The sequence below is a fragment of the Diadema antillarum genome, unplaced genomic scaffold, assembly GCF_040938485.1.
Source record: "Diadema antillarum isolate AM-2024a unplaced genomic scaffold, OU_Dant_1.0 seq00001325_RagTag, whole genome shotgun sequence".
In the NCBI taxonomy this organism is placed as follows: Eukaryota; Metazoa; Echinodermata; class Echinoidea; order Diadematoida; family Diadematidae; genus Diadema; species Diadema antillarum.
The window spans coordinates 304074-315966 of NW_027272096.1; the positions used below are offsets into that span (position 1 = coordinate 304074).

An 11893-nucleotide genomic window follows, 5' to 3' on the forward strand; every position below is an offset into this window, starting at 1 on the left:
ACTTTAACGTGTTACTGTTCACTTAACAATATTGTACCCTACAAATTCGTCGTCACGCCCGTCTACATCCAAGACATTTCTTTTATTTACCAGCTGCTTGCAGAAAACCACTGGATGGCGTGGATCTTGATACTAAATTGGAAGTTTTACTTGACAACAATAAAACCAACCTTTGGAGCGAACCTACTTCAGAGAGGACAGTGAAGGTCACTGTCAAATCAGTCGATGACACCTCAGACCTGACGATTAAGATATCAGCTGTCAGCATAAGCACAACCAATGGTTCACCTCCCGATAGCGTTACAATTGGTGTCCTCTCGTCCAGCGATGGACCTGTTGAACGCGAATTTACAGCTCAACCCGGAGACGATCAGACTCAAGGAATGTACGAGCTTCGAAACTTGACTGGTTTGAATGAAGTTTATTTCGAAATCACTCTTCCTGACGACTACAACGTGGCAGATTCGGAATTGACGGTGACATTCAGAGGATGTATTGAAACAGGTAATTTCATTTCTTTATGCGCTGAAGAAGTCCTCATTCATCTCTTTTGTTCTTGTATATGATCTATACATTTCTCCCACTAAATTTAACCACTACCTGCTGATATTGCAACAGCATATCAACTTTGGAATTTTGTGTGATCACAAAAAGATGATTGGCAGGTTATTGATTTGGTAAATTTATGTCTATACATTTTTCACCCATTACTCCTGCACTTTAATTCTTTTTTCTAATTAATCAGTCCTCATCCATCTCTTTTGATCGTGTAATGATCCATTCATATATAACCGGTAACTGCTGATATTCCAACAACACATCAACTTCAGAATTTTAAGTAATCACAAAGAAAAAAAAAGATAATTGGCATGTTATTGCTTTGGTAGGTTTATGTCCATATATTTCTTGCTGATTATTCTGGTACTTTATAACAGTGCACTCAACTTATCAGCAACAATTTCACACTACACTACACTACGATTCATTATTGTTTCATTAATCAGCAACGGGCATGGAAACAACAGTAGTTACAACCGTTGTAACTACAACTGTACCTACCACCACGTCGAAACCCACAACAGTCACTGAAGCTACCACCACAGCTGTTACCACAACAACTCCGATGGGTACTACTAGGATGGAGGAGACCACAACTCTTTCTACTACTACTACTCCTGCTCAGACTACAGCAATGGGTAAAGCCTTGTTCTTTTTCTCTCTCTCTCTCTCTCTCTCTCTCTGGCAAATGAACTTTCTTTATAAATTAATATCGTAAGTTAACACTTCCCTTCTATCCCAATTTAAGGCATGGAATTTAGTTGAGAATAATGTTCTAAATTGACTACTGGTGGCATTTTAAGACTTAGGAGATTGTCATCGCTACAATACAATACATTGTTATGTATTCCAAAACAACATTTGCACCAACAACTAAAGTGGTAGTAGTGGAGACAACTGCTACTCAGTCGACCATCACATATACCACTTGAGCAACTGAGCAACCAACAACAGCACCAGGTAATTTCCATTCCATTCTAATACGATTCATGTCCCATTAGTATAAACATCAACGGTAGTGGAACGCTATGGTATGGCCAAAATATTTTACCCAATAACTGAGACGAACGATTGACCATTCTTTTCAGAATGCTACGAGCCACAAGAGCCATTGCAAGAAGTCACTGCCTTGACATACGAAGCCAGCTTCAGTCAGCCTACTACTATCAGAGGAATCAAACTACCTGCCAGCAGCTTCCCTACAATGACTACAGTAGTATTCAGGATCAAACGCGCCGAAGGAGATGAATGGATTATTGTTCCTGCACAGAGCACAGAATCAGGATCTGGTGACTTCTCCGGTTCAGGATCGGGAGAGTCAGAGAGTCAGGTAAATCCTAAATAGACAAGTATTCCCTTGTTCTACACAGAACATACATTACCACTTCTTGTATTAATACGTTATAAAAGGAAAATGGGCGGTATTTCGCCTGTATCTTCTATTAACCCTTTATGTGCTTTGAGTGTTGATTTGCACGTACAACCCTAAAGCACTGTATCGATATCCAACGACCATAAATGATAGAGAAATGCTTAACAATATCCTTTATCTTCAGTGTACCAGTCCTAGCTGTCAAATCTCTACTTATCATCTTCTCTGATTCATCGTACTAAAACTTGTTATCTTTCTTGGAAAAACATTATTATGTCACCCCTTTATTGCAGTCGTATTTCAAACATATTTGATTTTCCGGATTTGCATTTGCATTTTCTGAACATTGTTTGGTCCAGACATCAAATTGGAAAGTTGTACTAATGCATTGATTAATTTCTTTGTATTCTTCATAGGGCGAAGTGACGTTTTCTTTGAGTGACTCTGCTCCAACGAACCTCTGGCTTCCATCCGAATTGGGGCCTGTGCGAGCTATCGAAGCAACCTTTGGAGAAGCACTTAATCTAGGAAATGAAATCGAGGTCTACGGCTGTCAGGGTAGGTGCACTTTAAGCGACTTATTCAAAAACAACACTCTTATGTGGACAAGTTCTTGTGAGTTCAAACGGAAAATTCTCGTTCACGATTAAAATTCAAACAGTTCTATCTAACGTGTCTCTCGTAATCCTTAAAAGTTCTAGTTACGCAGAAAAGGAATATACTATGATTTATTTCTAATCATTTGATTCTTTATCCATGTATAGATTATAAGACACATTGCATTCACTCCGTGCGCTATGAGCGGTATAATAAGTGAACTTACAGCATTTTAAGTTGTTAGTTATGGCCAGATCAATTTCATTAAAAAGGTTCCTATGGATTTATTTTCCCCTTTGTTTGTATATTACCGCAGGACCCACTCCGGCTCCAACCACGAGAGGTACCTCTCCCCCAGGTAATACATTGTATTTTTATAGAAATATTAGGTTTTCTCGGTTTGGTCAAATACCATGAAACATTGAATAAGTAAAAAAAATAATAATATTTCTTTTAAAGCTCAATACCACAGCGAAGCGCCAAACGCTGCAATCTCATTTTTTTTCCTCAACATCTAAAGCGATGACACTGTTTTTTTTTTTTCAAAATACACTTGAAATCATCATCTAAGTCAAGGAAAGAAGGAAAATTGTCTTTGAAGATATAATTATTTCATATTTCACCTCTGTCTAATACGACTGTATTCGATCCAGAAGGAGAATGTTCTCATTTGTTTCTTTCTCTCAACATTTACAGAAACGACAACTCTGGGTCAGTCAGGTAGGTCTACCTCTCCATTGTATTTCTAACCTTTTTGAATTAACATGTACCAAAAAAAGAAAATCAGATATCACTAAATGATAATTGCTTTAAGATCAAACTGGTTTCGACTATTCTTCGCCATAAGTCTTCTCTTTAAAAACAAATGTCTCTCAACTGTCAAAAACACTGAGTGAAAGATACATGTGTGTCGTTTTCTCCTTTTTCACAGAAGTGACAACAAGGACGCGAACGCGAGCGACAACGACTACTGCTCCAGGAACCGAGCAAACAACAGCAGTAGTAGAGGAAACTACTGCCACTCCTGAAGCAACAACTACAACTCAGACAACTGTTACATCGACCACAACAGCACGACAGGAATCTACAACGCCAGGTAACTTCTCACTTCCATTTTTCCAAGACTCGTGTCCGAAGACGTAAAACCTGAATTATGTCATGTAAAACTAGAAGGCGGTCACTCAACTCTTTCGTGTTAGCGTAACCTCTTCCTTCATCTTCATTCTGCTTGATGGTATCCAGCAACCAAGTTTGCTTAACTAAACGAATGACTAAAATGCATATGTTAATATCTCTTTCAATGACTTTAACGTGTTACTGTTCACTTAACAATATTGTACCCTACAAATTCGTCGTCACGCCCGTCTACATCCAAGACATTTCTTTTATTTACCAGCTGCTTGCAGAAAACCACTGGATGGCGTGGATCTTGATACTAAATTGGAAGTTTTACTTGACAACAATAAAACCAACCTTTGGAGCGAACCTACTTCAGAGAGGACAGTGAAGGTCACTGTCAAATCAGTCGATGACACCTCAGACCTGACGATTAAGATATCAGCTGTCAGCATAAGCACAACCAATGGTTCACCTCCCGATAGCGTTACAATTGGTGTCCTCTCGTCCAGCGATGGACCTGTTGAACGCGAATTTACAGCTCAACCCGGAGACGATCAGACTCAAGGAATGTACGAGCTTCGAAACTTGACTGGTTTGAATGAAGTTTATTTCGAAATCACTCTTCCTGACGACTACAACGTGGCAGATTCGGAATTGACGGTGACATTCAGAGGATGTATTGAAACAGGTAATTTCATTTCTTTATGCGCTGAAGAAGTCCTCATTCATCTCTTTTGTTCTTGTATATGATCTATACATTTCTCCCACTAAATTTAACCACTACCTGCTGATATTGCAACAGCATATCAACTTTGGAATTTTGTGTGATCACAAAAAGATGATTGGCAGGTTATTGATTTGGTAAATTTATGTCTATACATTTTTCACCCATTACTCCTGCACTTTAATTCTTTTTTCTAATTAATCAGTCCTCATCCATCTCTTTTGATCGTGTAATGATCCATTCATATATAACCGGTAACTGCTGATATTCCAACAACACATCAACTTCAGAATTTTAAGTAATCACAAAGAAAAAAAAAGATAATTGGCATGTTATTGCTTTGGTAGGTTTATGTCCATATATTTCTTGCTGATTATTCTGGTACTTTATAACAGTGCACTCAACTTATCAGCAACAATTTCACACTACACTACACTACGATTCATTATTGTTTCATTAATCAGCAACGGGCATGGAAACAACAGTAGTTACAACCGTTGTAACTACAACTGTACCTACCACCACGTCGAAACCCACAACAGTCACTGAAGCTACCACCACAGCTGTTACCACAACAACTCCGATGGGTACTACTAGGATGGAGGAGACCACAACTCTTTCTACTACTACTACTCCTGCTCAGACTACAGCAATGGGTAAAGCCTTGTTCTTTTCTCTCTCTCTCTCTCTCTCTCTCTCTCTGGCAAATGAACTTTCTTTATAAATTAATATCGTAAGTTAACACTTCCCTTCTATCCCAATTTAAGGCATGGAATTTAGTTGAGAATAATGTTCTAAATTGACTACTGGTGGCATTTTAAGACTTAGGAGATTGTCATCGCTACAATACAATACATTGTTATGTATTCCAAAACAACATTTGCACCAACAACTAAAGTGGTAGTAGTGGAGACAACTGCTACTCAGTCGACCATCACATATACCACTTGAGCAACTGAGCAACCAACAACAGCACCAGGTAATTTCCATTCCATTCTAATACGATTCATGTCCCATTAGTATAAACATCAACGGTAGTGGAACGCTATGGTATGGCCAAAATATTTTACCCAATAACTGAGACGAACGATTGACCATTCTTTTCAGAATGCTACGAGCCACAAGAGCCATTGCAAGAAGTCACTGCCTTGACATACGAAGCCAGCTTCAGTCAGCCTACTACTATCAGAGGAATCAAACTACCTGCCAGCAGCTTCCCTACAATGACTACAGTAGTATTCAGGATCAAACGCGCCGAAGGAGATGAATGGATTATTGTTCCTGCACAGAGCACAGAATCAGGATCTGGTGACTTCTCCGGTTCAGGATCGGGAGAGTCAGAGAGTCAGGTAAATCCTAAATAGACAAGTATTCCCTTGTTCTACACAGAACATACATTACCACTTCTTGTATTAATACGTTATAAAAGGAAAATGGGCGGTATTTCGCCTGTATCTTCTATTAACCCTTTATGTGCTTTGAGTGTTGATTTGCACGTACAACCCTAAAGCACTGTATCGATATCCAACGACCATGAATGATAGAGAAATGCTTAACAATATCCTTTATCTTCAGTGTACCAGTCCTAGCTGTCAAATCTCTACTTATCATCTTCTCTGATTCATCGTACTAAAACTTGTTATCTTTCTTGGAAAAACATTATTATGTCACCCCTTTATTGCAGTCGTATTTCAAACATATTTGATTTTCCGGATTTGCATTTGCATTTTCTGAACATTGTTTGGTCCAGACATCAAATTGGAAAGTTGTACTAATGCATTGATTAATTTCTTTGTATTCTTCATAGGGCGAAGTGACGTTTTCTTTGAGTGACTCTGCTCCAACGAACCTCTGGCTTCCATCCGAATTGGGGCCTGTGCGAGCTATCGAAGCAACCTTTGGAGAAGCACTTAATCTAGGAAATGAAATCGAGGTCTACGGCTGTCAGGGTAGGTGCACTTTAAGCGACTTATTCAAAAACAACACTCTTATGTGGACAAGTTCTTGTGAGTTCAAACGGAAAATTCTCGTTCACGATTAAAATTCAAACAGTTCTATCTAACGTGTCTCTCGTAATCCTTAAAAGTTCTAGTTACGCAGAAAAGGAATATACTATGATTTATTTCTAATCATTTGATTCTTTATCCATGTATAGATTATAAGACACATTGCATTCACTCCGTGCGCTATGAGCGGTATAATAAGTGAACTTACAGCATTTTAAGTTGTTAGTTATGGCCAGATCAATTTCATTAAAAAGGTTCCTATGGATTTATTTTCCCCTTTGTTTGTATATTACCGCAGGACCCACTCCGGCTCCAACCACGAGAGGTACCTCTCCCCCAGGTAATACATTGTATTTTTATAGAAATATTAGGTTTTCTCGGTTTGGTCAAATACCATGAAACATTGAATAAGTAAAAAAAATAATAATATTTCTTTTAAAGCTCAATACCACAGCGAAGCGCCAAACGCTGCAATCTCATTTTTTTTCCTCAACATCTAAAGCGATGACACTGTTTTTTTTTTTTCAAAATACACTTGAAATCATCATCTAAGTCAAGGAAAGAAGGAAAATTGTCTTTGAAGATATAATTATTTCATATTTCACCACTGTCTAATACGACTGTATTCGATCCAGAAGGAGAATGTTCTCATTTGTTTCTTTCTCTCAACATTTACAGAAACGACAACTCTGGGTCAGTCAGGTAGGTCTACGTCTCCATTGTATTTCTAACCTTTTTGAATTAACATGTACCAAAAAAAGAAAATCAGATATCACTAAATGATAATTGCTTTAAGATCAAACTGGTTTCGACTATTCTTCGCCATAAGTCTTCTCTTTAAAAACAAAAGTCTCTCAACTGTCAAAAACACTGAGTGAAAGATACATGTGTGTCGTTTTCTCCTTTTTCACAGAAGTGACAACAAGGACGCGAACGCGAGCGACAACGACTACTGCTCCAGGAACCGAGCAAACAACAGCAGTAGTAGAGGAAACTACTGCCACTCCTGAAGCAACAACTACAACTCAGACAACTGTTACATCGACCACAACAGCACGACAGGAATCTACAACGCCAGGTAACTTCTCACTTCCATTTTTCCAAGACTCGTGTCCGAAGACGTAAAACCTGAATTATGTCATGTAAAACTAGAAGGCGGTCACTCAACTCTTTCGTGTTAGCGTAACCTCTTCCTTCATCTTCATTCTGCTTGATGGTATCCAGCAACCAAGTTTGCTTAACTAAACGAATGACTAAAATGCATATGTTAATATCTCTTTCAATGACTTTAACGTGTTACTGTTCACTTAACAATATTGTACCCTACAAATTCGTCGTCACGCCCGTCTACATCCAAGACATTTCTTTTATTTACCAGCTGCTTGCAGAAAACCACTGGATGGCGTGGATCTTGATACTAAATTGGAAGTTTTACTTGACAACAATAAAACCAACCTTTGGAGCGAACCTACTTCAGAGAGGACAGTGAAGGTCACTGTCAAATCAGTCGATGACACCTCAGACCTGACGATTAAGATATCAGCTGTCAGCATAAGCACAACCAATGGTTCACCTCCCGATAGCGTTACAATTGGTGTCCTCTCGTCCAGCGATGGACCTGTTGAACGCGAATTTACAGCTCAACCCGGAGACGATCAGACTCAAGGAATGTACGAGCTTCGAAACTTGACTGGTTTGAATGAAGTTTATTTCGAAATCACTCTTCCTGACGACTACAACGTGGCAGATTCGGAATTGACGGTGACATTCAGAGGATGTATTGAAACAGGTAATTTCATTTCTTTATGCGCTGAAGAAGTCCTCATTCATCTCTTTTGTTCTTGTATATGATCTATACATTTCTCCCACTAAATTTAACCACTACCTGCTGATATTGCAACAGCATATCAACTTTGGAATTTTGTGTGATCACAAAAAGATGATTGGCAGGTTATTGATTTGGTAAATTTATGTCTATACATTTTTCACCCATTACTCCTGCACTTTAATTCTTTTTTCTAATTAATCAGTCCTCATCCATCTCTTTTGATCGTGTAATGATCCATTCATATATAACCGGTAACTGCTGATATTCCAACAACACATCAACTTCAGAATTTTAAGTAATCACAAAGAAAAAAAAAGATAATTGGCATGTTATTGCTTTGGTAGGTTTATGTCCATATATTTCTTGCTGATTATTCTGGTACTTTATAACAGTGCACTCAACTTATCAGCAACAATTTCACACTACACTACACTACGATTCATTATTGTTTCATTAATCAGCAACGGGCATGGAAACAACAGTAGTTACAACCGTTGTAACTACAACTGTACCTACCACCACGTCGAAACCCACAACAGTCACTGAAGCTACCACCACAGCTGTTACCACAACAACTCCGATGGGTACTACTAGGATGGAGGAGACCACAACTCTTTCTACTACTACTACTCCTGCTCAGACTACAGCAATGGGTAAAGCCTTGTTCTTTTCTCTCTCTCTCTCTCTCTCTCTCTCTCTGGCAAATGAACTTTCTTTATAAATTAATATCGTAAGTTAACACTTCCCTTCTATCCCAATTTAAGGCATGGAATTTAGTTGAGAATAATGTTCTAAATTGACTACTGGTGGCATTTTAAGACTTAGGAGATTGTCATCGCTACAATACAATACATTGTTATGTATTCCAAAACAACATTTGCACCAACAACTAAAGTGGTAGTAGTGGAGACAACTGCTACTCAGTCGACCATCACATATACCACTTGAGCAACTGAGCAACCAACAACAGCACCAGGTAATTTCCATTCCATTCTAATACGATTCATGTCCCATTAGTATAAACATCAACGGTAGTGGAACGCTATGGTATGGCCAAAATATTTTACCCAATAACTGAGACGAACGATTGACCATTCTTTTCAGAATGCTACGAGCCACAAGAGCCATTGCAAGAAGTCACTGCCTTGACATACGAAGCCAGCTTCAGTCAGCCTACTACTATCAGAGGAATCAAACTACCTGCCAGCAGCTTCCCTACAATGACTACAGTAGTATTCAGGATCAGGCGCGCCGAAGGAGATGAATGGATTATTGTTCCTGCACAGAGCACAGACTCAGGATCTGGTGACTTCTCCGATTCAGGATCGGGAGAGTCAGAGAATCAGGTAAATCCTAAATAGACAAGTATTCCCTTGTTCTACACAGAACATACATTACCACTTCTTGTATTAATACGTTATAAAAGGAAAATGGGCGGTATTTCGCCTGTATCTTCTATTAACCCTTTATGTGCTTTGAGTGTTGATTTGCACGTACAACCCTAAAGCATTGTTTACGATATCCAACAACAGTGGATGATGATAGAGAAAGGCTTAACAATATCATCTATCTTCAATCTTCAGTGTACCAGTCCTACATGTAAAATTTCTACAGTTCATCTACTCTGATTCCTCATACTAATACTTTTTATCTTTCTTAGAAAAGCATAATTATGTGACCCCTTTATTGTAGTCGTATTTCAAACATATTTGATTTTCCAGATTGGCATTTGCATTTATTGAACGTTGTTTGGTCCAGATATCAAATAGAAAAGTTGTACTAATGCACTGATTAATTTCGTTGTATTCTTCATAGGGAGAAGTGACGTTTTCTTTGAGTGACTCTGCTCCAACTAACCTCTGGCTTCCATCCGAATTGGGGCCTGTGCGAGCTATCGAAGCAAGCTTTGGAGATGCACTTAATCTGGGAAATGAAATCGAGGTCTACGGCTGTCAGGGTAGGTGCACTTAAACCGACTTATTCACAAACAGCACTCTTGTGTGGAAAAGTTCTTTTCAGTTCAAACCGAAAAATCTCGTTCACGAATAGAATTCAAGCAGTTCTATCTAACGTGTCTGTCGTGATCCCCTTAGATGTTCTTATTACGCAGAAAAGGTATGTGCTAAGATTTATTTCTAATCATTTGATTCTTTCTCCATTTATAGATTATAAGACACATTGTATTCCCTCCGTGCTCTATGAACTGTATAATCAGTGAACTTACAGCATTATATTAAAGTTGTTAGCTATTCCAATATCAATTCCCTTAAAACTGAGAGCATTTTCAGTTGTTAGCTATGGCCAGATCAATTTCATTAAAAAGGTTCCTATGGATTTATTTTCCCCTTTGTTTGTATATTACCGCAGGACCGACTCTGGCTCCAACCACGAGAGGTACCTCTCCCCCAGGTAATACATTACATTTTTATAAAAATATTAGGTTTTCTCGGTTTGGTCAAATACCATGAAACATTGAATAAGTAAAAAAAATAATAATATTTCTTTTAAAGCTCAATACCACAGCGAAGCGCCAAACGCTGCAATCTCATTTTTTTTCCTCAACATCTAAAGCGATGACACTGTTTTTTTTTTTTCAAAATACACTTGAAATCATCATCTAAGTCAAGGAAAGAAGGAAAATTGTCTTTGAAGATATAATTATTTCATATTTCACCTCCGTCTAATACGACTGTATTCGATCCAGAAGGAGAATGTTCTCATTTGTTTCTTTCTCTCAACATTTACAGAAACGACAACTCTGGGTCAGTCAGGTAGGTCTACGTCTTCATTGTATTTCTAACCTTTTTGAATTAACATGTACCAAAAAAAGAAAATCAGATATCACTAAATGATAATTGCTTTAAGATCAAACTGGTTTCGACTATTCTTCGCCATAAGTCTTCTCTTTAAAAACAAATGTATCTCAACTGTCAAAAACACTGAGTGAAAGATACATGTGTGTCGTTTTCTCCTTTTTCACAGAAGTGACAACAAGGACGCGAACGCGAGCGACAACGACTACTGCTCCAGGAACCGAGCAAACAACAGCAGTAGTAGAGGAAACTACTGCCACTCCTGAAGCAACAACTACAACTCAGACAACTGTTACATCGACCACAACAGCACGACAGGAATCTACAACGCCAGGTAACTTCTCACTTCCATTTTTCCAAGACTCGTGTCCGAAGACGTAAAACCTGAATTATGTCATGTAAAACTAGAAGGCGGTCACTCAACTCTTTCGTGTTAGCGTAACCTCTTCCTTCATCTTCATTCTGCTTGATGGTATCCAGCAACCAAGTTTGCTTAACTAAACGAATGACTAAAATGCATATGTTAATATCTCTTTCAATGACTTTAACGTGTTACTGTTCACTTAACAATATTGTACCCTACAAATTCGTCGTCACGCCCGTCTACATCCAAGACATTTCTTTTATTTACCAGCTGCTTGCAGAAAACCACTGGATGGCGTGGATCTTGATACTAAATTGGAAGTTTTACTTGACAACAATAAAACCAACCTTTGGAGCGAACCTACTTCAGAGAGGACAGTGAAGGTCACTGTCAAATCAGTCGATGACACCTCAGACCTGACGATTAAGATATCAGCTGTCAGCATAAGCACAACCAATGGTTCACCTCCCGATAGCGTTACAATTGGTGTCCTCTCGTCCAGCGATGGACCT

General features: G+C 38.6%; 2 protein-coding genes across 2 annotated transcripts; both read left to right on the forward strand.

Annotated features, from left to right (window-relative positions):
- The first annotated feature begins 981 nt into the window (after positions 1 to 981).
- On the forward strand, positions 982 to 3000 carry LOC139708309 (uncharacterized). The gene is made up of 4 exons (XM_071620273.1): positions 982 to 1196; positions 1647 to 1888; positions 2347 to 2488; positions 2844 to 3000. Exons 1-4 carry the CDS (start codon positions 1013 to 1015, stop codon positions 2942 to 2944), a joined length of 669 nt encoding a protein of 222 aa, XP_071476374.1. The 5' UTR covers positions 982 to 1012; the 3' UTR covers positions 2945 to 3000.
- A 1811-nt stretch (positions 3001 to 4811) lies between these two features.
- LOC139708326 (uncharacterized) lies at positions 4812 to 6831 on the forward strand. Its single transcript, XM_071620289.1, has 4 exons — positions 4812 to 5026; positions 5478 to 5719; positions 6178 to 6319; positions 6675 to 6831. The coding sequence occupies exons 1-4, from the start codon at positions 4843 to 4845 to the stop codon at positions 6773 to 6775; spliced, it is 669 nt and encodes a 222-aa protein (XP_071476390.1). The 5' UTR covers positions 4812 to 4842; the 3' UTR covers positions 6776 to 6831.
- Positions 6832 to 11893: the final 5062 nt, after the last annotated feature.

What these genes read in the sequence shown, in the direction of transcription:
- LOC139708309 (XM_071620273.1), top strand. Translation starts at nt 1,013, where the DNA reads ATGGAAACAACAGTAGTTACAACCGTTGTAACTACAACTGTACCTACC. An exon ending in CGGGAGAGTCAGAGAGTCAG is followed by an intron (nt 1,889 to 2,346) that starts GTAAATCCTAAA and finishes TATTCTTCATAG; the next exon opens with GGCGAAGTGACGTTTTCTTT. An exon ending in CGAGGTCTACGGCTGTCAGG is followed by an intron (nt 2,489 to 2,843) that starts GTAGGTGCACTT and finishes ATATTACCGCAG; the next exon opens with GACCCACTCCGGCTCCAACC.
- LOC139708326 (XM_071620289.1), top strand. Translation starts at nt 4,843, where the DNA reads ATGGAAACAACAGTAGTTACAACCGTTGTAACTACAACTGTACCTACC. An exon ending in TGCTCAGACTACAGCAATGG is followed by an intron (nt 5,027 to 5,477) that starts GTAAAGCCTTGT and finishes CATTCTTTTCAG; the next exon opens with AATGCTACGAGCCACAAGAG. An exon ending in CGGGAGAGTCAGAGAGTCAG is followed by an intron (nt 5,720 to 6,177) that starts GTAAATCCTAAA and finishes TATTCTTCATAG; the next exon opens with GGCGAAGTGACGTTTTCTTT.